The sequence below is a fragment of the Lissotriton helveticus genome, chromosome 10 (genome assembly GCF_964261635.1).
Source record: "Lissotriton helveticus chromosome 10, aLisHel1.1, whole genome shotgun sequence".
Lineage (NCBI taxonomy): Eukaryota > Metazoa > Chordata > Amphibia > Caudata > Salamandridae > Lissotriton > Lissotriton helveticus.
Window position 1 is genome coordinate 1031459459 of NC_136071.1, and position 27915 is coordinate 1031487373.

Below are 27915 nucleotides of genomic sequence, written 5' to 3' on the forward strand. Positions count from 1 at the left end.
GTTGTCTGGATGGGGGCTACGACATCTACTACTCCCCCAGATATAATTTCTATAGATTGTTTTTCGTTGATTTTATCCAATACCAGATTCGGTATCTCCCCCACATTATCATTGGTAGTTTTTAAAAGAATCTCCAATTTGTTAACTTTATCGGTGAGGTGATCAATTTTAGATAGCAACGGTTTGATTAACCTGTTTAGTTAATTATCCAACATACCCATGAGTTTCTTTATAACTGCATCATCCCAGCCTATACTCCCATTTTCTTCTCCCGCTTTACCTTTTATGGCGTTCTTGCTAGGGGGAGTTGCTGGTCTTTTCCTATTTGACCTCAACCCTTCTCTTCTGGGGAGGGTCTTAGTGCCCCCTCTGACTACTCTTGGAGCGGGGACAGGAGCCAATGGAGAAGAATAACACTCGACTGGCTCTAGATCATGTTGGAGGGCATCTATATCACCCTCCTCTATTATGTCAGAGTTGGTTTTTGAATTTGAAACCACAGAAACATTCAGCCCTAAATCATCGGCAAAATGCTGAGTGGGTAGATCTATGACATTTCCTGCATCCATATCTATCAAATTCATACATAGATTTCCCCCTTGCGACGATATTGGTGAGGCGCTAAGACCCAAGGAAGACCTGCGCTCATTATTTATTTTTGCCACCACCTGCACCAAATAGTTATCCATGGTGTTGGTTGGAGCAATGGGGGTCTTCTGTTTAGACATATATGGGTCTAATGACGACAAATATAAAGATTGTATTGAAGACCCTTACCAATATGGATATACAACACTTCAGCCCACTTCCCCCAAGTACAGTCACTAAACAAAAGAGAGGAGGCAGAATTATCTAAGTACCTCACCACAAAAATAGATTTTCACTCAGGAGGTATGGCCCAGTCCAGTCGTGGCCAGTCTTGGACTGTCTTAGACTGTCCGCCCTTAGTCCGGGCTTCGTCCGGCGCATCCCGCGCGCGTCCTCGCGGGACGAGGGACCTGCAGGCTTCTTATGATGCGCCGCCTGGCGCGCTGTTTGCTGGCGTCGCAGCCCCCCTAGGGATGCTGGGGGCTGTAGTCCGGCCGGCGGAGTCAAGCCCGGCCGGTCGGTTTTCCTCACGAGTTCTGGCGGAGCCAAGCCCGGCCGCGGCACTTCAGGGTGGGAATCTTTCAGGTAGGGCAGCAAGAGTAAACAGGAGAAAGACGGGGAACTCGGCCCCTGCAGGCTTCTTATGATGCGCCGCCTGGCGCGCTGTTTGCTGGTGTCGCAGCCCCCCTAGGGATGCTGGGGGCTGTAGTCCGGCCGGCGGAGCCAAGCCCGGCCGGTCGGTTTTCCTCACGAGTTCTGGCGGAGCCAAGCCCGGCCGCTGCACTTCAGGGTGGGAAGCTTTCAGGTAGGGCAGCAAGAGTAAGTCTGTGAGTGACAGGGCTGGGGGATTCCAGGAGACAGGCTGGGGCAGCCCAGTGGTGAATAGAGAGATCTGCATCTCGATGGGAGGGACGAGTTGCACCTGGGACCTGATTAGGGCTGGGCCTTCCCTCTACAATGCCGGCTCCACCCCCTGTGGTGCGTCTGATGTCTCTGCCCTGCACACTGAAAGAAGAGAAGGAAGACTGTCAACAAAGTGCTCCAGGACTGTACTTGCCTTCCACAATGCTGGCTCCACCTCCTGTGGGGCGTCTGATATTCCTGCCCTGCACTGTGAAAGGAAAGGAGAAGTCTGGTAAACAGAGTGCTTCAGAACTGGTTTGGACTGGGTACAGGCCCCTCTCCCCTCAGAGAACAAAGGATTTTGGGGTATAAATATTGGGACCCTGATCCCATGAAATCAGATCACTCTTGGACTAATAGACGAAACCTTTGCTGAGGAGAGGAACTTGAAGAAACTGAGGAGAGACTATTCCCAAGCTAAAGTGCTGCTTGGGGGATTGGCCTGTAGTGGTTTCCTGACTGCCAAAGAGAGGAGAAAGAACTTTGTGTACTTTACTTTCTACTTGGGAAAGATCTCCAAGGGCTTGGAAGAGAGCTTGTCCCCTGACCGAAGTCTCAGGACCACTAGACTTCACCAGCCTTTGTGGATTGCTGCTGGAAATGCTGTTTCATTGGCTACAGAGGCAGGGAGCTGTGACTGACTCTCACGACCAGCCCAGTGTCCTGTAGGCACCGCATCGACCAACGTCCACCTCGAACAACGCAAGCTCTGAGCTCACCGACTCCGTCCTGACGCCGTCACCGAGCCGTTGCCTGCACCACGACTGGTGGACACCGCGACGTGCAACGCCTCGCTACACCGACTCGTACTGGTCTGACAGATGCGGTCACTGCTGCTGACTTCGTGTCCTGGGAACGCACCGGAGTTGGGCACCACCTTGCATGCTTCGCGACGCACCGCCTGACTCGCACCGCTGTCCTGACTGATCGACGCCAGCTCCTGAACTCCAGCTCTGTCGCCTCACCACAAGCTGCAAGCACTGCAACGAAGCACCGTCTCGCCCTGCAATGCAAGCTTTGGATCCACCAACTCTGTCACCGGGCCGCTGCCTGCACCGCATCGAGGGACAACGCATCCTGCAACACTTTCTTTTCTGCACCACGACGAACCCCGGAACCGGCTTGCACATCCGTGACGGTCGCATCAAGTAAAAGGTACCGTGACTGAGTCTGTCGACATTTGAGTGGGCCCGGACCAATGCAGTCTGCTGGATTTGTTAGACTCTGTGTTATTTCAACAACGCGGAAGCTGGACAGGGCTACCGACTCACACTGAACCTTGATTTAAGCCTTTTTAACCAGAACTCTTGAAATCTAATAGTATTGTGGATTATTTTTGTCGTTTATTGGTCTTGTGATAACTCTATATAAAGTATACTTATTTTTGATATAAAACCTTGTGTGGTGTCCATGTGTATTGTTGTCACTTGATTATTGTATGTGTTCACAAATGCTTTACACACTGCCTCTGAGATAAGCCTGTCTGCACCTGCCAAGTTACCAAGGGGGTGAGCAGGGGGTTATTCTAGGAGTGTACGCCCTTTACTCTGACTAGAGGAGAGGGTCCCTACTTGTCACAAGTACCTACCTGTGCCAACTAGAGAACCCCAATTCTAACAAACTTCAAGACCAGGCCAGAAAGAAATAGGTTTATCAAACATTATGTATAATTACGTTCCGATTTGGGAAATTGCATTTAGATTTTTAAAAAAAGAGCATATTTCAGTTAGATGTGTTAACTCCATCAATGGGGAAATTACAGAATACGGATTTGCTGCTGACAACGGTGACTGTAATTCAGCCAGCAGAATTCCAGTAGTTAGCAACTGTATTAAATCAACCAGAGATCAGCAGGTTTAACTTCACTGCCCACCTCTGAATCAGGATTTGTGTTTATTTATTACCTTGAAGGAGTCTTCAGGGATAGCCTTTTTCCATCTGTATGTTGTTGTAATGTGTTCATATGCATTAGCCATCACTTCAACCGCCTTCGGGTATGCATGACAAGATTCCAGCACCTAAAAAAGCGAAATATAATTATCAGGTGCCACATTTACAAAAGCTAACGATTGCAGTGTTTCTATCAGTATTTCGGATATGTCACCCTCAACTAGTCATCAGATACGCCTAGAGAACTGGTGAGTAAAAGTGCTAGGTTTTGGCCAGATTTTCAGGATAGCCATGCAAATCTAAACATTCCGAATCTAACTGAAACAAATTTACAAAAGTAGCAATAATCCCAATAGTCCAGAAAATCCAGCTCTCTTCAAGTGAGGATGGACAGATTTTGCTAGGATATCTGGACCCAGAAAGAAATATCAGGAACTGTCTGCGCAATCATGAAGGGTTCGAATGAGATGGCAATCTGTGAAATGAATTTGAAATGAGAAAAAAACGTTTCTAATCCAGAATTTCGTGCTTTTAAAAAAAATTATGAATTAATGTTTTTTTTATCTGTTTTTAATAGTTAATTCATATAAGAACTGTATATAAAACAACATTTAAAATTAATTAAAATGCATGTAGGACTTGGCATGATTCTTAGTTTTTTCCCAATCATGTTTAATTGTATTTCCTGCTAAATATATTGTGTCCGGCTATTGAGCTACAAACAAACAAATGAGGAATCAAATAGAGAGTTCGTCCTCACCAAAATTGTCTGTGAAGTAAGACAGACCCCAACGACTGAAATGTATTAATTTGCAATGTTTAAACAGTTTTATTTTTGCTATTATCTATATCCTACATTTCATGAACATTGTGTACCCATTTATGCACGATTTCATTACGGTTCTCGATTATTTGCTTAAAGCAATTCACACTAGTTCAAAAAGTAAACAAAGATTTTTATTCAGCAACTGAAAAATGCAAGTCATTCATTGCATGTATGTGGAACACATTCTGCTTGCATTAGCCGCAGTCTGTATGTACTAATACTGACAATAGAATTCACGTCACTCCTGCCGAAGTTCTAATAGGTTGTCTGTTCAAATGATAACAGTAATATTGCAATTCTTGAAAAAAATACCTTTATTGAATGTATGAAGGCCAGCTTCTTTAGAATCCTAATAATGCGAATTAATTATTAAAACCATTCCTGTTATATGACATACTTCTGTTTCAAATAAACTTAATACCCTTAAACTTAAATTGCATGCATGAAACGTAAAGAAAAAAAAGCACCAAACATGATGCTGTCTAAATTCCAAATTCAACAAACATTTCCAAAGCCAACAGTTCAGGTGTGTTTGACTGCCATCCGTTAGGACTTTGTCAATGATTGTTTTGGCATATCATTATGTTTTATACAACTTTATAGTTGAGCCCGATGCTGGGCAATTGGCAATATAAAATAAATGCTACAAGCAGAAGTAATTTCGGGTGTGTAAAAGCACACAATGTAAGAGTAGTCCCTGGCACTAAAGGGAACTACTTTGTGAGCGGTTGTGCTCCTTGTGGAAGAGCAGAACATCGTCATTCGCAGTGAATTTAGACAATGGCTGAAGTGAATTGACCCACTGCCCCATGCTGAATGTGGAAGAAAAATGTGAATAATACAACAACAGACTAATAAATGAAGAAGGCTAGATGAAAGACCCTAGAAGTATGCAAATTACACTTTTAATTATGATAAAATCAAAGGTCCTGGCCAACGCCAGACCTAAAAAGTATTGTTCAAGTCAATCATTTTGTGTTTGACAATTTGAATTTACTGAAATGGGAAATCATTTTTCTGACATAAAGGTAAAGACTTGTCTGCATCAAGCAAGGTGTGCAATTTCAGTAAATGTGTACTACAATCAGAAAAAATCATATCACCAAAACTCTGTAAATAAATAAAATCGTCCCACAGCTTTTCTGGATAATTGCTAATGTTGTAAATGTGTTTCAGTTAAGATTCAGAATATTAAAATTTATCTTTCATGACTATCCATAAAATCTGGCTGAAACCTCCCCCTTTAAGACACTAGTGCTCTAGGCATATCTGATAACTAGTTTAGGAAAACACATTTAGAATACTGATAGAAACACTGCAATTTTTCGCTTTGCAAAACTGGCACCTGATTATTGTGTTTTTCTTTTTAGGTGTTGGAATCTTGTCATGTCATAAGGCGGTAGAAGTCATGGCTAATGTATACGAACACATAGCATCAATGTTCAAATAGAAAAATACTACTTGAATGTAATAAATATACACAAAGCCTGAATTACAGGTGGGCAGTGAAGTAAAATCTGATCAAAGAAAAAACGTAATAAATGTTTTTTTCCAAGTGGCTCCACAAGCCTTATAGGGCTTAATTTGGAATTTGTACTAGAATCATACTTACAAATAATGCACCAGGACCCCTGGAACATTTTGTCCCACACAAAAGTTACAAGGTAAAGCCTGGCGAAATATGTACAGCCAAAACAAAGTCACAATTCCTAGTTTCACAATTTGAAAAAGGGGAAAACATCAATATTACTCTTTTATCCTCAATGTGACCTGCAAAAGGTTCAGTGGGGAATACATACCACACCAGGGGAAAAAACATACCGTGGTATTGTGTTTTCCCAGGTGATATTATTTTATGGGCTTAACACACAAATCATAAGAAGGCAAAAATATGTGCGCTGGGGCTGGAGTCTAACTTTGTTGCAATATCAAGAGGTACCCGACAAGGGTGCCCCTGCTCCCCTTTACTGGAACATAGGCTAAATAGTTTGTTGGCGAGACCCTGGCTGGAGGTTACTATACTAGCATAAGCAGATGATATTGAGGTTATTTCACCAGATCCAATCAAAACGGTGAAAGAGATTGAACAACTAGCGGCTGAATATGGGGAAAGATCTGGTTTTAAATTAAATACAACAAAAACACAAATAATCTGCACTGAACAATGTATGTATTAATGATTCCAGGGTTACAGAGGAGGCCACATATTTGGGGATCCTCATTAATGCGTGTTTGAATAAAATGGTATTATCTAATTGGGAGCCATTTGTGCGGAAAATAAAAAAGACTTGGATAGTATGGAAAGCCTACATTTATCAATAGTTGGGAAAGGTAATGTTATAAAAATGGATATGTTCGCCAAAGTGCTGTATTATTTTAGGTGTGTCCCCTTGGAACTTACGGTGAAGTAACTTCAAAAACTACAATCTTTCTGTGGTATCTTCCTGTGGGCACTAGGTAAACCCAGGCGAGCAATGAGGTATATGACCCTGCCTCGATTCTGAGGGGGGTGGGCTGTTCCGAATTTTTTGTTCTAATATTGGGTGTGTATTTTACAACAAATGGGCATTCTGTTGGTTGTGGAAGGAGAGGGAAAGGCAGAAGAATTTCCGAATGTTTTTCAGTTGTTGCGCGCTTAAAAACAGAGAGGAATCGTTTCTTAAATTTGGAGCCCAGCTATTATAAAAAAAAATGATTCAAAGTGCTTCAAGCCGTCAACAAAGTATGGATATAGGTTTGAAAATATTTGAAGCTTGGTAAACTTAATTTATATACACCCACCTCATCTTATCACTACCTCCCCTTATCTTCTCTGATAATGTTATGGCTCATGACTTTGGGGAACTTAATTGACTGCAGTGGTTTCAAGACTTATTCTTCGTTAATATCTGAATATGATCTCTCCAAAACTTTTTTTTTAAATAACTACAAATTCACGATTATTTACAAAAGAGAGTAGATGTATTGGATTTGGCAAAAAAAGTAACTTGTTGGAGACAATCAGGAAGCATGGGAGGATTGGCATCTTATACCAGAATCTTATAGAATTGCAAGGGGATGACCTTGAAATACAGAACCTCAAATGGAATAATAGATTAAAAGAGTCAGGTCAAAGTCAACCCAAGTCAGAGCCATTTACTTTGCAAACCCTAAATTAACCTGTGCTCATCCTCCAGTAGCTAAGCACAGAGCAGTCAGGCTAAACTTAGAGGCAATGTATAAAGTATTTGTGTAACACTTCAAACTGTAAAACAGGTAAAACACCACACAAAAAGGATCCCATGCCAGGTTGGAAAAACGGAACTTAGTTCAATAAATAAAACAAGATAAAAATGATAAAAATCCAATTAGTACAACCAGTAAAATTGAATTTTTAAGTTTACATTAAAAGATAGAGCCTGAGAGCACAACTCACTATTGGGGATAACTGGTCATGCCAGACCAGGACAAAGTTACATGTTCTGGCCCGCTGTGATGGAGTGTGTGCTAGCAATGTGGACCCAGTTAGGCCTGCTGAACAGAGTACCTTAAAGCCTGGTTGCAGAGTGCTGTGTGGATCCACGTCAACCATTCATCGGGCAGCCGAGGCTATGCATCGGTTCCGAGATGCTGCGAAGCTGTAGTGCGAGGTCCTGTTATGTCAACGTTGAAGATCCCATCAACGAGGTTTACGATGCAAAGTACGGAGTCAGGGATGTGATTTGGAGCTGAGACGATGCGTCCATTCTGATGAGCGGTGAAGCTGCGATGCAAAGTTTCGTCGTTGTCGTTGAGGCTGCTGTCAAGAAGAGATATGAGGACTTGCACTAGAGAAGTTCCACACTGTGGCAGTTCCAAAGGCGGTGCATCCGTCCCAATATGTGGGTTGCCATGGCGATGCAAGTCTTTTGCTCAAGTCCAATCCACGCAGTAGTGGTAATGCGTCGGTTCTGCTCGGGAATGTGCCTCTCAGCCAATAAATGTATTTATTTATTTTCAGCCAATAAAGAGTTGTCCGTTCTGTTCAGGGATACACCACTCAGCAGAGAAGATCTGCCTGTTCTGCTGACAAGCATCTTAGGTCCATTTCCAAGAGTCCATGACTGGGAGGACACCACTTGGCAGAGTAGATTCACAGATGACAGAGTCGAGGTACAGGTGCAAGGTTGTTGGAAGCCTGTTATGTCCCTTGGAGTCACTCTTGGTTCTGGGCTCAATAGATGCAGGTCCAGTTCTTCTCATCCTGGCAAGAGGGCAGTAGGCAGCCGGTCAGCACAGCTAAGTAGGAGTCCAGCAGAATGCAGTCTAGCAGAGTGGCAGTCTTGTAGCAGGACAGCAGTCCTCCTGTCAGAGTATCCACAGGTCCAGAAGTGTATTGAAGTGGTGTTGTCTGAGGTTCTTCTTTAAATCACAGTTATGCCTTTGAAGGTGGAGAAGCTTCTGTAAGTATGCCTTTGAGGTGCACAGATGTCCTGCCTTCTCTGTCCTGGCTCCAGATTAACTACAGGAAGCATGCAGCCCTTTGTCTGGGGATAGGACACTGCCTATTCGGTGTAAGTGAGGCTGGGTCCTGCTCCTCCCTCCCATCCTGCCAGTAATGGCCCATTCAGTCACACCTAAGCTCCCATTGTATGCAGCTGTCTAGAAGGAATACACATACTGCCAACTACCCTCAGTCAAGTGACCAGAGTCAGGCTGCAGGCACCAAATGGCTAAGGCAAGAACATGCCAAATTTCAAAAAGTGGCATTTTCAGAATTGTGATTTAAAATTTGACTTCGCCATAAGTTAGGATTTTAAATTAGGATTCCAGAGACACCAACCTTGAACCAGACATATCTTCCCATTTGGAAATACACTTATAAAATGTAATAAGGTAATCCCAATGTTATCCTATGGAAGATATATGTCTTGCAGTAGTGAAAAACACATTTAAGAGTTTTCACTTCCAGGGCATGTCAAGATTTTTAAGTACATTGCACCCTGCTCACTTAGCTGCCCAGGTTCTATCCTAGGGGTGACTTTTCTGTATAAAAAAGGAAGGTTTGGGCCTGGCAAAAGGTTTATTTTGGTCAGTTTAAAACTTCACACACAAGCTCTGTAATGGCAGGTCTGAGACACGTTTAAAGGACTACTTAAGTGGGTGTCACAATCTGTGGTGCAGACCCACTAGTAGTATTTAATGTACAGGTCCTGGGAACATGTAGTGTACTATACTAGGGACTTAGAAGTAAATTAAATATGCCAACTGGGTATTAGCCAATTTTACCATGTTTTGAGCAGACAGTACAAGCTCTTTAGCACTAAGGCCAACAAAAATGAAGTTAGCAAAAACAGGTGGTCTGAAGGTAAAATGTTAGGGAGAAACCATGCGAAGGATGCCAGGTCTAACAGGTATGAAGGAAAAATATGAATTTATGTATTGTGCCTAAGAATTGTGGTAATCTGCGGAAACACGTAATATCATGTGATTCAGAAATCATTTTGCAAAATGTATTCATTTTTGTACACAGGCTTACTTTTGGAGGCTAAAAAGGGAGAGAAAATTAATGGATGATAACTAATGTTGTACTATTCTGTGTTCCCACACTTCTGATAAAAACTGTATCCCGCTTGTGTGGATGGGCCTGTCCCCTGAAACAGGAAAGGCATAAAATTAAATGGAAGATGTAACGTTTTAACCTTAAAAATTGACTTATTTTGGCAACGTAGATAGCTGCAGTATTTTAGCCAAGGCTTAGCCACCACCCAGAGAAAACAATCAAATCCAAACTTTTTTCAAAACTAGACACACAAGGGAGTCCAGAGTTCTGTGACTTGCGTGGATCCTACTACATTGGCTAAATCGTCTTACCATTTTCTTGCCAAATGCCATGCAGCCATGAAATTGTGGCTAAATCGCACATTTTCCTCTAATTCTATGAGGAAAAGATCACATAATCCCTACTACCCCGCATTCCCACACTTCTCCTGATTAACTGAAATCTCTAAAAGAAACTGCATGGGACACTAAAGTGTTATAGTGAGTATGTGGTATAGAATGATTCCTCCAGCAAGTTGGGGATATTTTTAAGGTTTATGTGCTTGTCTGTCATGGTTTACATGACAGTTTTTCATAGAAGTGATAAATTCACGAAATTGGTCAACCACTCATTTGTCATATCGGGTATCAACACATCTATTCCATGTCATATGATTAATAGATAGTCGATTTTTTTTACTAAGGGAATCTCTTTTGATGAATGATTTATTTGCAGCCTACTTCCTCCTTCAAAAACAGTTCTACTTTCCTGAAATTGTTATACTTTTCATGGACTTTATGTGAAACTTGAACATGCCCTATGGGATAGAAAGTAATTTATAAATGTATTTAATGATTAAAAAATGAATATTTATATAAAGCTGATAAGGAAATAAAGAAGCAACCTGCGCACTCTTCAATTATTGGGTTCCATGCCCGCTTCCTGTGAACACTCATTTTAATAATCAATTTGGTTAGGAACTTGATAATATTTGTCTGTGTTACTTGTAACAATTTTGAGTTAAGTAGTTAACTTTTAGAGAGTTTGTGAAATTGAAGGCTATAATCCATACCCTGTCTGGTTACATGAATACTAAATTGCATGTGTTTTCCTCGTTTGGAGGATGATCCATAATAATATGGATTTTGGTAGAAAAGCAGCGAATATACACATTTACATTTCACATGTATTTATCTATAGGACCAACCAGTTGCCTTTAGTGCGCCCGACGGGCCAATTATCAGGCTTTGAAAGGAAGAGTGGTTTAGCAGAGAGGTTCGTTTACATGTGGAGATTGGAGGTGTTTTTGTAAATGATGGCAAGTCTCTCCACCCTTGTCCTTAAAGTCCCTGTACTGCAGTGTAGTATAAAGGATAAACAACTTTAATAGTCTGGAGGCAGGCTTGTACCAGTTTTCTGTCATTATAAATAATTCTCTGTTGTCATCGTAGATGTTATCGAAACATTTCAGGAAATTGGCGTGCACAGACCTACAGTTGTGTAGTTCACATAGAAGCTGAGAGGCAATTATGTTGGGTGTGAATGCTGTCTGCTACTCTAACCTTCCCAGGTTTGTATGTATTTGTCTTTATTGTGTTTGGCCTGAGTCTGCGCGCATTGCTCTTTGGCCATTACATGAGGGTGCCCCTTGCCTTTACGTGATAAGCCCCTGTATGGGAATTGAATAAGCTGAGGCGGTGGCAGATATCAAACACTGTATCACACTGTATCACACTGTCAACAGGCTTCCCATCTGCACCGTGTGCACGCCACGCCCTTGTAATATGTCTAAGGTGTAGAGACTGTCAGTTTATTTTTTTTCTATAGGGTTCGTGGCAGTAAATGAATTGTTCAATGTGTTTTAATGATTACACCACATAACATACCTTTTGTTGCATAGAGGAAAATAATTTCCACTTTCAATATTTGTTTAGGGCTCAATGAATGACTAGCTCAATGATAGGAGGTGGGCGATCTGCTGCAGAATGGAGAAGAGAATAAGGTCACATTCTATAAAGCCAGCCAGGCCACCTGAAGTAACATGCGCTCGCAGGTGTACTAAAGGGGGTTAAAGGTGCAAGATACAGCGCGACAGATAAACACAACACTGAAAAAATGATTCACCAATGCCAACCTAATTTGGCTCAACACAATTAAGAGGTAAGTCAATGCTCATAGAAGTCCACGTTTATAACCCTAATACAAAAGAAATATAGTTGGATTCACGCAGGTGCTTTTTTAAAATTTATTTTTTATAGTAACACACAGACTTGCCTCTTGCAACAAAAATCTAACACAGATATGCACCAAAAGGGTGTGTGCGCGAATGTAAATAAAGAGTGGCAGTCCTGATTCAATTACACTAGCATTCCAGTGGTGCACACTAAGGACCTCATTTATGGGGAGTTGGCTAGGGCAGTGCCTCAAGTCTTCTTACTACGCTGCCCTACACCAAAGTAAGAGGGGAGGAATGCACCGTATTCAAGAAATATGGTGCATTCTGTCCTTTCCCCCTGCTCTGCAGTACAATTACTGCCGAGCGCCAATGCAGGCACCCTTGCACCATGGTACAAGGGTGTCTGCGTTGCATTCAGGATTGTTTTTTTGCAGGCAGGGGCACCTCCCTACACAAACACAATCCTGAGATAAATTTTCCACTTTCTATTGGTGCTGCAGAATGCACCACACAATGAAAGAGGAAAAAAACACAAATATTTCTCCTTGTTGCACCTGCTCTTGGCGTAAGGTTTTGGTGCTGCCCCGGTTTACGTGATTAAATAAATGTGGTGCAGCGTCAAAACCCATTGGTGTTACGTGGGATAACCCGCCACAATGCCCATGGAAAGCCTCCCTGGCACATACTGCCTCATAGATATGATTGAGAGACTTGCGCCACCAGAGTGCCATAAAAAGTGACGCTTCGGTGGCACAAGTCTCATAAATAAATAAGACCCTATGTCTTAAAGACATTGGGTCTGATTCACAAAAGCATTTAGGAGAATCGGAGCCCTTTATACCAGTGTACTCTAACATACTCCTACATGCTTTGGGGAATCGGGGCACAGCATCCACCTCGCCATTAGTGAAAGTTCTTTCTATTCGAATTAACTTTTTATTAATATTCCCTTAAGTTTCTTGCTTTACTTCCATTTTGGTGTTCTAATGGCCAATCCATAAAGGCACATAAGAGTATGTGAAAGGGCACCCCAGGAGTCCCATTTTATGTACACCAAAATGCCTTTGTGAGTAAGTCCCACTCTGTCCAACCCACGAAGATATTTAACATAAAACTGTAAGCCGCCTGGTAACAAACCTCACCACATATAATACAATATAATACAATATCATTAGAACAGGATTAAAAAAAACACACTGCTGCTTCCGAGGAAGCTTTCCGGTGCTAGCAGCAAGGCACCGAACGAACTGACAGGCATCCAGATCCCAAGACACAGACCTCAGTGGCGTCACTAGGGTTGGTGTCACCTGGTGCGGGTAATTCATGGTGTCACCCCCTCACAACTTACCGGATGGACCAACTCACCCTCTGCCTGCACCATGTCCCCTCTGCCTGCGCCATCTCTCCCTCTGTCTGCACCATCTCCCCTCTGCCTGCACCTTTTCACGCCCTGCCTGCACCATCTTTCCCTCAGCCTACACCATCTCACCCTCTGCCTGCATCATCTCCCCTTTGCCTGCACCATTTCCCCTCTGGTTGCAACATCTCCCCTCCGCCTGCACCTTTTCAACCCCTGTCTGCACCATCTTTCCCTCAGCCTACACCATCTTAGCCTCTGCCTGCATCATCTCTCCCTCTGCCTGCACCATCTCTCCATCTGCCTGCTCCATCTCCCCTCTGCCTGCACCATCTCTCCCTCTGCCTGCACCATCTCTCCCTCTGACTGCACCATCTCCCCTCTGCCTGAAAAATCTCTCCCTCTGCCTGCACCATCTTCCCTCCGCCTGCACCATTTCACCCCCTGCCTGCACCATCTTTCCCTCAGCCTACACCATCTCACCCTCTGCCTGCACCATCTCCCCTCTGCTTGCGCCATCTCTCCCTGTGGCCACACTATCTCCCCTCTGCCTGCACCATCTCTCCCTCTGCCTGCACCATCTCACCCTCTGCCTGCACCATCTCCCCTCTGCCTGCACCATCTCCCCTCTGCCTGCACCATCTCTTGCCTTGTCCACACTATCTCCCCTCTGCCTGCACCATCTCTCCCTCTGCCTGCACCATCTCCCCTCTGCCGGCACCATTTCTCCCTCTGTCTGCACCATCTCCCCTCCGCTGCACCATCTCACCCCCTGCCTGCACCATCTCTCTCTGCCTGCACCATCTCACGCTCGGCCTGCACCATCTCCTCACTGCCTGCACCATCTCTCCCTCTGCCTGCACCATCTCTCCCTCTGCCTGCACCATCTCCTCTCCGCCTGCACCATCTCTCCCCCTGCCTGCAACATCTCTCCCTCTGTCTGCACCATCTCCCCTCCGCCTGCACCATCTCACCCCCTGCCTGCACCATCTCTCCCTCTGCCTGCACCATCACACCCTCTGCCTGCACCTTCTCCCCTCTGCCTGCACCATCTCCCCTCTGCCTGCACCATCTCTCCCTTTGTCCACACTATCTCCCCTCTGCCTGCACCATCTCTCCCTCTGCCTGTACCATCTCACCCTCTGCCTGCACCATCTCACCCTCTGCCTGCACCATCTCCCCTCTGCCTGCACCATATCTCGCTTTGTCCACACTATCTCCCCTCTGCCTGCACCATCTCCCCTCTGCTGCACCATCTCACCGCCTGCCTACACCATCTCTCTCTGCCTGCACCATCTCACCCTCTGCCTGCACCATCTCTCCCTCTGCCTGCACCATCTCCCCTCCGCCTGCACCATCTCACCCTCTGCCTGCACCATCTCCCTCTCTACCTGCACCATCCCTCCCCCTCCGCCTGCACCCCCTCCCCTGCCTGCTGCTCTTTTAACCCTTTCCTCGTCACCTTCTCCACCCTCCCCACCCATGGTTTCTCCCTCACAGTTCTTGGCTTTTCTCAAAGTGATTGAAATAAACACATGAAATGTGCTTTGAATTTGTGCGCGCCGAGCTGAGGATAAGTTTAAATAGAAACAGAGCAGAGGCGAGGCTGCAGAGCTGTGTTACATACACAGCGTAACCAGATGGTGTCACTCCATGTAAGGGTGTCACCCGGTGCGGTCCGCACCCCCCCGCACCCTCCTAGTGACGCCACTGACAGACCTAAAGGTTGAAAAGAAATGTCTTCAAGTTTTTCAGAAAGACTGATTCAGAAGGGGCAAAACAAAGTTTAATTGGAAGAGAGTTCCAGCGTTTCGCAGTAAGAAAAACAAAGGATCTTCCCCCTCTTCTGGACCTAGGAATTTGCAGACGTTTTAGAGCATAAGACTTCAAAAATCCACCATGACAGTAGGCCTTAAGCCTTTTTAGGTCCAAAGGCATTTCTGCTCAAAGCTTCTATAGGCAAATATTAATGCCTTGAATTTAATTCGGTTAACAATAGGAAGACAGTGAGGATGGTGAAAGTAAGCAGACACTGACAGACGCACCAGAACTTTTAGAATAAGACTAGCTGCATTTTGTGTAATCTGCAGATGACGCACGCCGCAGGTAGGACGGCAGACCCAGATATAAACTGTTTGTGTAATCTAACTTTGAAGTGACCAAATAATGGACAATGTTCTTCCTGTACCATATGTAGCATCGTCATGAGAGAATTCAAAGTTGCAAAGCAGCTCAGATATCGTTTTAAGCTGCAGTTAAAATAGAGGTTATCCTCAAATTTGCAAACTAACTTTCTCACATATAAAGGTTCTTCACATGAAGATACGGAAGGTGGTGCACTTAACTCAGAAGACTATCAATTATGCGAGTCTGGATAATGATTCATGCCAAAAGAGAAATGTCATTTTGTTGGAATTCAATTCAAGGCAATTGTCACTCACAGACAGATTTCAGACACCACTTAAAAGGTCTCTACCTCATTGTCCTGAAAGAAGAGGAAGAGCTGGGTATTATCAGCATAAAAAATCCCCTGCAGGACCCAAGATTCCATAAGGTTTGCCAAAGGCTCCAGGTAGACATTAAGAAGGGTGGGGCTTAAGGCCGAGTCCGGAGGTGCCCCACAATGAAGAGGCTTCGCGGCAGAGGTAAAAGGGGACAGCTATGCCACTTGAAACTTGCCTTCAAGATATGATTTGAGGCGGGCCACATGAGAGGGTACTCGTTTTGCACAGAGCAAAGATATTCTGCTCTTTAAGATCCTAAAATTTGCAAAGCAGCACTCCTTCTCTGGATGTGCCCTGAATTCCTGTAAGTCTCTTGCAGTCATAACTGTAGCGCATTTCAATAAGAACTCTAAAATGACATACTTCCTGAAATACTTTTTACTTCAAGCTTGATAAGCTAAGTAATGCAATCCCCCTTAGTGCTCTGAATTTACTAAATTTCACAGGCAGAACATCATAAAACTTCCCAAATACAAAGCTTTGGAACTTCAGTTTTCAAAATACAAATGTGCTGGATAGTCAGCAGTTGCCATGCTTCCACATTCTTTGCTTACTAAGTAGGCATGGGAAGTATGTGTAGCCTCTTGGGACCAAGGCACACCAATGTGTACTAATGCCAACTGACTTTATTAACCAGAAAGATTTGCAGGAGCTAAAAGTAGTGCCTTGGTACCTGATAACCTCAGTTACCAGATCACTTCTACTGATCAGTAGTTTGTTCGCACTCATACAGCTCGTCACAAATCAAACCTTTACTATTAGTAAATGTATTCCAAACACTTTCTGTTTTTTGTGTATTTAAAGCTTTAAGATATCTTTCTTCTGTATCCATTCTGGAATAGTTTTTAAGTTGTCACACATAATGATCTAACACAAAGCTGGGCAGGTTCTGAAAACTATGCAGTGTGAATAATCTAAATGTAGTGGGGGTGGTTAGTTCAGTTTGAGTTCATTTCCCCCTCATTTTAATGTAGGACAAGCATAAACACAAAGCTGTCAACTTATTTGAAATTCAACTTCATCCCGATGTATTGTTTATATTTTTAAAACCCAAATCACACAACTTGTGTATGTGAATTCTTTGCATCTTTATGGAATTAAAATTACAGCCACTGCAGGGGCAATGAAAGAGAACACATTGGTGGCAGCTGCGGCTCCTCCGCAATGGCGGCGGAGCGTTGCCCCCTTCCAGCAGCGAAAAAGGAAAGAAAAACGATAATAAACCGTGGTTTATTATCGTTTGTGACACGGGGTCTTGGGGCGGGGCCAGTGGGCATACCCAGCAGCCACGGGGAGAGGCATGCATTGTTATCAGTCTGCATGACTGTTTGCCATGTATCCTATACTGACTACACCCAGCTCATCTTCACCATCACTAAGGACACCCTCACCACCAGACTCAGCATCCAGGAAGGAAAGGAAGACGTCACATTCTGGAATAGCAACAGCTGCATGAAGTTTAACTCGGAGAATGCAGAAGTCCTCGTTCTCGGACCTTCCCCCTCTGGATGGGACAAAATCCTGTGACCCGCCACCCTCGGCAGCCCCTCGACCCTCACAGACCACGCTCGGAACCTCTGCGTTATACTAGGCTTCTCCCTCACCACGACCCGGCAGATCAACGCCATCACCTCCACCTGCTTCAACACACTCCGCATCCTTCGCAAGACCTTCAGATGGATCCCCCGAATCAAGAAAGACCGTCATCCATGCACTCATAACCAGCAGACTGGACTACAATAACGCCCTCTATGTTGGGATCAATAAATCTCTACTCCGCAAGCTCCAGACCATGCAGGACACTGCAGCCAGACTCGTCCTCACACCCCTCGACACAAAGACATCACCCAAACCTGCAAGAACTCCACTGGCTCCCCTTCAAGAAGAGAGTAACCTTCATGATACTCACCCATGCCTACAAATGCCTCCACAACACCAGACCCCAATATCTCAACAAAAGAATCTCCTTCCACTTACCCAAGAGAAACCTCCGATCCTCACCGAAACCCCAAGCACCTGCAGAGCCAGAACAAGTGGAAGACCATGTGCCAGAACGAGTGGAAGACCATGTGGCAAAGACCTTGAATGAGCTCCCAATCAACATCAGACAAGCCTCCACTCTGCACATCTTCAGGAAGACCCTCAAGACCTGGTTCTTGGACTGACCGGAGCTGCACACCGCCCCTCCAAGAGCCCTGAGGCAATTATAGGTGAGTAGCGGGCTTCACAATTCCCTGATTGATTAATTTATTGATCACTGGTGCATACCGCTGCATGCTCCTCTTCCTGCATTCTTCACTGCCTCGGAGCCTAAACATTGTCCCACAGCCCTTGAAGTCTCAGAACACTGCAAGCTGACAATGCCGCTGGTGCTGGAGCTATCCTTAAGTGGGACAGGTATAGCCAGACATGGGTCCTGACCACACTGTGTAACTGGACCCAAACTGTACCCAACTGAGGAGTTCATAACTTAGGCAAAACTGGTTGTGGGTTGCTTGTGTTCCAGTTCAAGGAGAACCTGACTTTGCAGGTCAGGTTGGACTGTTCCTATTGCAGCAGTGTCAAGAATCATTTGCATATAGCTGGGTTCAGACTGAGGTGCCATGGTGTGCAAAATAACAATGGATTGGGATGTAGCCTGAGAGTTTACCAGTGGGTGAGATTAATTCAAGCATTCCGACCAGCACTGTTTTGTTTACTTGGAGCTGTGCATCAAGCAGGACTCACCCAAACCACCTCCCTACCCATGCCCACCACCTTCCGCAGCCACCCAAGAACTAAGACAGTTTAACCTTCTGCTCTGGCACTAGAGTATGCAGATGCCCTGGTGCTGTCACAACACCACTATTCATACCACAGAAGCCTAGAGTACCACTGGCCCGAGTAAAACATGTCCTCGTGCCCAGCCAACCTGGCCTTGCATTACCTTTGGACCAACACACAAACACTCACAGGCCAAGCTCGCAGACCTGGGCAGAGAAGCTTGAGCCCAGTGAGCTTAGCACTGACACCCTTACCACAGGCCTATCAGAGTAATGCTTAAAAAATGGGCTTTACAAGTAACTGTAGGGTTGTAAGTGCGTCCACCACCTTCGCAGACATCCCCTCGCACACTGGGCATTACAAAGCCATGCAAAGAAGGCAGAGGGAGATGCAGGCCTCTTGACAATAGCAACAGTGCTGCCAGAGGTTGCTTGCCTGACCTGTGCCTGGCATGCTGCAAGCCTTTACATGTCAGGGCAGAGAGGAGCACCACATACGACTTCTGCTGTGCATTTTAAGAAACAACTTAAGGACTCATCGTCAGCAGTAAATGATTTGGTGGACATAGTTGGGGAGAAGAATATACTTTTCTAAAGTATACAAGTTTGGGTCATGGGAGATAGTGTTTCTTCATTCATTGTTGTGTACTAGCATGTGCTTGCATATGTTAGTAAATTAAAGACCAGTCAACTGGTCTAGGTTTAATGTGCTAAGTCATTGCAAACAAAGCATGTACAAATATGCCCATCCACCACAACCACACAGGCGCATAATCAATGAAAAAGCATTTTCCTAAATAAGTCAGAAATGCTGGTTTTGCCAATATTTGTTGTTGCTCTGTTTGAATCTGTTCAGTATGTTTTGATAAATATGGCTAGCAAAAACAAGTTGGGAAGGTTTTCATGCATTTAAAGCATTAATCCTCTAGAAGGATCTGCATATCTAAGCAATCTAGTTGGCTGGTCGGACTGGCAATGTTCTTCTAATGTGAACTACAAAAACGCAAAGATCCTGGCAGCATAAAATTGACTGTATTTTTGCACCCCCAAAAATATTTTTCAGCCAATTGCACTTTTAACTCCTTTCTTGATTTTTAGTTTGAGGCACCTTGTGCTTGAGCATTTGTAAAATTTCCCCAAAAAAGTATGCAGGCCAAATTGAGTACTTTTTCCTAACATTTAGGGGATTCTAAAGGTATCCTGGGGTGGTAGATTACCCTGGATGGAACAGAGAATACAACAAAAATATAAAAAAGTTGTGGGTTTCTCTTAAAGAATTGCAAAATGTGTACTTTTTAATGAAAATGCCGTCAACACAAGGTTTGCTGTGCCAAGAACACTATCGGCCCAGCTATCAGGAACAAGCAGAGTTATAAAACAAAAACTTTTTTTCATACTTGTTTGTAGTTTCTGCATGCTTGCAGTTTGTGGTAAAATGAATATACAATTAGTTCCATCAGACCCTTCTGGGTGCAGGGATATATAGTGTATGTTGGCTGTGGAAAAAAGGATCACTGATAGAATATCAGAAACAAATATATAGTGAGGACAGAATAGTGTGTCAAAAATATAGAGGACCAAAATAATGTGGAAATATGGAGAATTTAAGTGCAAATAGGTAAATATAGATTTATTATTCTCAACTCCACATGGATTTTACCTTGAAGATATATACCTCGTTGTGGGCTCGTTGTGGGCTGCAGGCACTGTCTTCGCAGCCCCTGCCTTATGGACACCTGAAATCGGAGGCTGAGGCGTACCAGGGGAGCAGAGGAGGTTTTGTTGCGGACAATCAAGCTGAAAAACAGAGCATCGCATTTTGTTTTGTTTTGTGGACTCACTCTGCCTAATACCGAACTCACGCACAAGGTTTTACTTTCATTCCATCCCCCCAGTACTAACCCCCATGGTCCACTCACAAGGGACTCTGGGACCTGTAGTTTTCCCAGATGCACGGGATACCATACAGGTGTGCTGCCTTAAGTTTCTCTGGGGGAGGTGCGGACTCGTCACATCGAGTTTAAAAGAGAGGCGGGACTTTGAGCACAGTCATACTTCACCTGTGGAGGCTTTGGGCGCTGACGAAGGCACAACAACAGCCAGAAATGCATCCGCCACTCTCTTCAATAAAGCCTCCAAATGTTTCCCCTTGGGTCTCTGTTCTCTTTTGTTTGGAAGGAGTTTATGCCGCATATATATATATATATATATATATATATATATATATATATATATATATATATATATATATATCACCAAACTTCCTCCTCCCAAAAGAGCAGAGCAGAGGACACAGCGGGGTACGTATGGTTGCTTTATTTTAAAACTGGACGGCATGTCCGGTTTCGGCTGTGCGCCTTTTTCAAATGCCACAGTTCAGTTTAGAGTCACCTGACAATGTCTCCTTAATAAGCTCCTCCTTTCTCAATAGTGGAAGGCTCACGAGCGCTGCTATAGCCTGCACGATGTCACAACAGACAAATGTTAAGACTGCATGCCCCATAATGCAGCGTGCTGGTTCATACCGTGTTGCACGAGGTGAACTCAGCAAAATACTGGCGATAAAACAACCTTGGGTCCCCAACTTCCAGCCAGCACAATCCACAGGAACAGAGGCTGAGGGTGTAAGGACAGTGCCAGCACCTATCCAGGCAGTCTTGGACTGCCGTTTGGACGCAGCGTCTCGATCCCCTGTAGTCTGGGCGACGGGTCGCAATCATCCGATCCCTCGGTACAGAAAGTTGCAGTTGCAGTTGCTCATGTTCATGCGACCTCAAAGTGGAAGGGTCCTCTGTTGCGCACCACGAGCTGTGCGCTACAATATCACCAAACTTCCTCCTCCCAAAAGAGCAGTAAGAGAACAGAGTGGGGAACATATGGTTGCTTTATTTAAAAACTGGACGGCATGACCGGTTTCGGCTGTACGCCTTTTTCAAATGCCACAGTTCAGTTTAGAGTCACCTGACAATGTTTTCTTAAAAAGCTCCTCCTTTCTCAATAGTGGAAGGCTCACCTGCGCCGCTATGACCTTCATGATGTCGCAACAGACAAATGTTAAGACTGCATGCCCCATAATGCAGCGTGTTGGTTCATACCGCGTTGCAGGAGGTGAACTCAGCAAAATACAGGTGATAAAACAACCTTGGGTCCCCAACATCCAGCCAGCCTAATCCACAGGAACAGAGCCTGAGCGTGTAAGGACAGTTCTAGCACCTATCCAAGCAGTCTTGGACTGCCGGTTGGCAGCAGCGTCTCGATCCCCTGTAGTCTGGGCGGCGGGGTTGCAATCATCCGATCCCTCGGTACAGAAAGTTGCAGTTGCTCATGTTCATGCGACCTCAAAGCGGAAGGGTCCTCTGTTGCGCACCACGAGCTGTGCGCTACAATATCACCAAACTTCCTCCTCACAAAAGAGCAGAGCAGAGGACACAGCGGGTACGTATGATTGCTTTATTTAAAAACAGGACGGCATGACCGGTTTCGGCTGTGTGCCTTTTTCAAATGCCACAGTTCAGTTTAGAGTCACCTGACAATGTCTCCTTAATAAGCTCCTCCTTTCTCAATAGTGGAAGGCTCACCTGCGCCGCTATAACCTTCATGATGTCACAACAGACAATGTTAAGACTGCATGCCCCATAATGCAGCGTGTTGGTTCATACCGCGTTGCAGGAGGTGAACTCAGCAAAATACTGGCGATAAAACAACCTTGGGTCCCCAACTTCCAGCCAGCCTAATCCACAGGAACAGAGGCTGAGGGTGTAAGGACAGTGCTAGCACCTATCCAAGCAGTCTTGGACTGCCGTTTGGCTGCAGCGTCTCGATCCCCTGTAGTCTGGGCGGCGGGGTTGCAATCATCCGATCCCTCGGTACAGAAAGGTGCAGTTGCTCATGTTCATGCGACCTCAAAGCGGAAGGGTCCTCTGTTGCGCACCACGAGCTGTGCGCTACAATATCACCAAACTTCCTTCCCACAAAAGAGCAGAGCAAAGGACACAGCGGGGTACGTATGGTTGCTTTATTTAAAAACAGGACGGCATGACTGGTTTCGGCTGTGCGCCTTTTTCAAATGTCACAGTTCAGTTTAGAGTCACCTGACAATGTCTCCTTAATAAACTCCTTCTTTCTCAATAGTGGAAGGCTCACCTGCGCCGCTTTAGCCTGCACGATCTCACAACAGCCAAGTGTGAAGACTGCATGCTCCATAATGCAGCGTGTTGGTTCATACCGCGTTGCAGGAGGTGAACTCAGCAAAATACTGGCGGTAAGTGGGCAGTGGCAGTGTCCCTACCGCTTTTAAAAGACGCGCTACCGGCGTATTGGTGATTACAACTTGTATGCTGTCACAGCGTTTGAGCTAATTTTTAAAATCTTTTAATCAATTGGGCACTGGTGTGAGATAGAGCGGGTCGCTGTACTCGCGCTGTCTATATTTGCGCTATTGTGCTTGTATTTACCGGAGGACTGGCCGCATTTTGCACTCTGCTCTGCTGAGGCACTCTGGAAGCAGACAGGTAGTTGCAGCAACCTATCACTGAAGCACTGGACTCGTCCCTCCCTCCCGCCTCGTTCTGACGCCGGTGGCTAACACCGTTCGAGCAGAGGGCGTGGAGGGTCCGAGCCAGCTACTTCCTGTATTCCATCTGCAGCGCTCTAGTTGTTGGGACGCTGGGGGGGATATAAGGCGGATGTGCCCTAGGCAGCGCAGCGGACGAGCGCAGCGGGCGCGACGAAGGCGCGCCGAAGTCGCGCCTAAGTTAAGCCCGTCTGTGCCCATCCGCGGCCGGGCGCGGGCCAGGGCCAGACCCCCTGCCTCTTCACAGAGGCACTTGGTCTGGAGTCGTGAGGATCTATTGGCCCTCCGTGGTACACAATCCGGCCTTTGCCTGCATAAAATGAAGGCTGAAGATACGGTGGGTTGTAACTACTGTGACTTCGTCTTCCATCGGGGCTGCATGACATCAAAGGCCCATCATGCTTTGGTCTGCGGCCTATTGAACGTCCGCTCCTTGCGCAGGCACTGCCTTGACATGCACATCTCCTCAGTAATAAACAATGGGACCTGGTCTTTATCACGGAAACGTGGCTAGGCCAGGATTCCATGCCTGAGGTCCTCGATGCTATTCCTGCGGGTTACTCCCTATTGAGGCTAGATAGGGAGATAGGAAGAGGTGGTGGGATAGCCATCATAGCTAGACAGGGTCTCCAATGCAACTGGAGCAGGCCAAGATCGTGGGTGGGGAAGTCGGTGCCTTCTCCATCTCGGTCAATGGCAAATGCACTTTGAAGGGCCTACTGATTTACAGGCCGCCTGGCACTGCAGCAAGATTCAGTGAGAGCCTATTTGAGGGAATAACTGAGGCTGCAGTGCGAGTTGACAAATACCTGGTACTGGGTGATCTCAATCTTCACCTTGACGATCCCACAGATAAAGCAGCCAGTGAATTCCAGCAAAACATGAAAGCACTTCATTTTGAGCAGAAAGTTCTAAAGCCTACTCACCATCTAGGCCACACACTGGACCCGATTTTTGCAAATTGGGAACAGGTAGAAGTTGCTGATCCTATCCCTATTCCCTGGACAGATCACCACCTGATACCCTTTCTGATCTATACCCAGGGAGCTCGGCCGGTGATACCGTCGGCCGCTAAACATCCTAGACGACGATGGATGAATTTTTCCCAAACTAAATTTAATCAAGTCCTCACGGAGAAAGGTCTTCAAGGGGGAGTGGGAGTGGAAGCCATAAATACAAACTTTGATCAGCTTATCGTGGAGGCCCTGAACCAGGTGGCTCCACTTGGCATAACAAGAGCGGGTGGCCGGGTGCATAGCACGGCACCATGGTATGATGAGGAGGTACGAGCAGCTAAAGTGGTATGTAAGCACGCAGAACGACAATGGAGGAAAACCCTTACGGTACATGCGAAAGCAGAGTACACAGCTAAAAGGCGCATCTACCATAGGCTGATTAGGAAAGCCAAAACTTTATATTTTAGTATTAGGATTACGGAAGCGGAAAACTCTACCAAAGAACTGTTCCTAATCTACAAAACACTCTCGGTAGGGAAGCCTGCAGTGGTGCCTGAGGAACTCTGCACGGTGGAAGGTTGCGACCGGATAGCAGAGTTTTTTGCTAACAAGGTAGCAACAATTTACGCCACCTTCCCACAGCAGCCAGATCAGATTTCTAAGCCTCTGGAAACAACTAAGGTAATAGGGAAACAGCGGCTGTCTAGTTTTACCACCCCCCCGACTGAGGACCTCATCCGCATTTGCGGATCCATACAATCTGGCTCACCTAGGGACCCCACTACACCCAGACGACTAAGGGGAAGTCTAGACGTTCTCGAACCATACATACGTCATCTGGTAAATACATCTTACGAGACACAGACTGTTCCCGCTGCGTGGAAGCAAGCAATTGTTCTCCCGCTGCAAAAGAAAGCTAATGTCAGCTTTGATAAACTTGAGAACTTGCGCCCTATTTCCCTCCTACCATATATGGCAAAGGTAGCGGAAAAAATAGCGAATCTCCAGCTGATGAAATACGTGGACGACACCTCTCTGCTCCACGATTCTCAGTTTGGCTTCCGCCCGCGCCATTCGACGGAGTCAGCTCTTCTTATGGCAGTAGAGGCTCTGCGACAGGGTGTGGATGAAGGCCAGACCATGGCTTTGATCCTCTTGGACCTTAGCGCTGCATTCGACACTGTAGCACATTCCATCTTGCTACAGTGTCTGAATGAAGGAGGAGTTTCAGGAGCAGCGCTTGGGTGGATAAGATCTTTCCTAACTGACAGACGCTTCCAGGTTCGTCTGGGTGACTGCTATTCGAGGGAGATTGGGCTGGGCCAGGGAGTGCCTCAGGGTTCGTCCCTGAGCCCAACCCTGTTCAACCTTTATGTCTCCCCATTGGCAGCAATCGTTGAGAAATACGGTTTGCGCCTAGTGTCCTATGCCGACGACACGCAGCTGGCTATCTCCCTCTCGCGCACCCCAGGTCTTGCGGCGGACAATTTCAGAAACTGCATGAAAGATCTGGCAACCTGGATGTCCGCCAACTGTTTAAAGCTTAACGGTAGCAAGACCGAGGTGCTGATTGTGGGAGGGTCGCCGGCTGCTTGGTCGTCGGCTTGGTGGCCTCCTTGCTTGGGGGAGACTCCAGTTCCTTGTCAGGAGGCTAGGAATCTTGGGGTCTGGCTGGATACTGGCCTGACCTTTGACACCCAGGTCGGCCGGGTGGCTGGGGTATGCTTCCGTGTTCTGAAAACTTTAAAAAAGGTGTTAGATCTACTCCCGCTTGCAGCTCGTAGAACGCTGGTGCATACCCTGGTGACATCCCGCCTTGATTATGGAAATCTGCTATATCTGGGTGCCACGGGAAAAGTCATCAAACGCCTCCAGGTGCTGCATAATGCAGCCGCTCGCTTGGTATTGAGGCTCCCTAGGAGGTCTCCTTCCAAAACAGCGCTTCACGCACTTCACTGGCTTCCAGTTGCTAGCAGGGTGGAATTTAAATCTCTAACCACCTGCCATCGTATCCTGAATGGCAAAGCCCCTGCTTTGCTTAGAAGCCTGGTCACCGGGTACGAGCCCACGCGCAATCTTCGCTCTTCCTGCACGGGTCTTTTGACGGTGCCAAGAGTAAGGAAAGCACGTATGGGTGGTAGATCCTTCAGATACCTGGCTGCCAAGTGCTGGAATGCTCTACCCCTATATTTGCGATTGGAACCGTCTGAAACCATTTTTAGGAAAAATCTTAAAACTCTTTTATTTAGCAGGTAGATGTCTGGTAGGAGGGTGGGCGTACTTCCAGGCGCTTTACAAATGTCCAAAATGAAAAATGAAATGAAAACAACCTTGGGTCCCCAATTTCCAGCCAGCCCAATCCACAGGAACAGAGGCTGAGGGTGTAATGACAGTGCCAGCACCTATCCAAGCAGTCTTGGACTGCCGTTTGGCAGCAGCGTCTCGATCCCCTGTAGTCTGGGCGGCAGGTCGCAATCATCCGATCCCTCGGTACAGAAAGTTGCAGTTGCTCATGTTCATGCGACCTCAAAGCGGAAGGGTCTTCTGTTGCGCACCACTAGCTGTGCGCTACAATATAACCAAATTTCCTCCTCCCAAAAGAGCAGAGCAGAGCAGAGGACACAGCGGGGTACGTATGGTTCCTTTATTTAAAAACTGGGCGGCACGACTGGTTTCGGCTGTGCGTCTTTTTCAAATGCCACAGTTCAGTTTAGAGTCACCTGATAAAGTCTCCTTAATAAGCTCCTCCTTTCTCAATAGTGGAAGGCTCACCTGCGCCGCTTTAGCCTGTACTATGTCACCACAGCCAAATGTTAAGACTGCATGCCCCATAATGCAGCGTGTTAGTTTATAACGCGTTGCAGGAGGTGAACTCAGCAAACGTCCCTGAAACCTATGTTTTTTTCAGTAAATTTCTATGGATTTTTTAAATGCTAATTTCTAACAATAACGTCCCTGAAACCTATGTGTGTTTCAGTGAATTTCAAAGGCTTTTTAAAGGCTAATTTCTAACTATAACGTCCTTGAAACCTACGGTTTTTTCAATGAATTTCAAAGGATGTTTAAATGCTAATTTCTAACTATAACATAGCAGTCGGATTTGCAGAGTGGTGGAGAAAGGTGAGCGTGGCCTGCAACTACTTTTTAGCAATCCCACTGTGTGGGATTTACTGGAGGTAACAGGAGGGGTAGTTAACCCTCAACGTCAACCTTGGGGGCCAACTACTCCTTTTATTACCTCAAGTAGGTCCCACACAGCAGGATAGCTAACTTGTTGTATATGTACCCGCCCCCTCCCTGCACCACTGCGCAAATTCTGTAGTTTAAAAAAAACTGATTTCTTAGCCCAGGCAGACCTAGGTGGTCAGGGTGTTCCTACCCTGCCTCCTTTTCTTGTTTTTTGATGTTGTTTTCACAGTAGTTTGTGACTCGGTTACTGAGTCACAAGATGGCTGCCAAGTCAGCACGTGCTCGGGAGGAGTCACAACTCCTCCTTGATGCTCAGATATCGAAATTAATTTCTCAGGAACTAAGGAACAAATCTACACCATTTAAAAAAAGGTCTCTTTCTGGACCAAGACCTACCTTTTTGCCAAATTTGGTGTAATTTTATACTGCTGTTCGGGCTGTAGCCTTGTCTAAAATTCCTATGGAAATTAACACGGGTTAAACGCATTTAGGGACCCCCCCTTTTTTCTTGGCCCCCCTTGAAGAATCACCCTAAACTTTCAAGACAGGAGCTGACCGGAGCAGGCCATTAGTTTTGAAAATTTTGCGAAGATTCGTCAATCGGCGCCAAAGATATTGGCAAATCAAAAAACGCTTTTCCTATGGAAAATAGTTCCTAACTATAACTACCTACTGGCGACCGCTAGTAGGA

The 27915-nt window shown here is 45.7% G+C and overlaps 1 protein-coding gene across 1 annotated transcript in view; it reads right to left on the minus strand.

Annotated features, from left to right (window-relative positions):
• Window positions 1-27915, minus strand: part of ASB4 (ankyrin repeat and SOCS box containing 4) — a 201918-nt gene that overhangs the window by 47455 nt on the left and 126548 nt on the right. The window contains exon 4 of the mRNA XM_078663729.1: window positions 3396-3509. Coding sequence (XP_078519855.1) covers window positions 3396-3509 — 114 coding nt within the window. The remainder of the gene's footprint in view (window positions 1-3395; window positions 3510-27915) is intronic.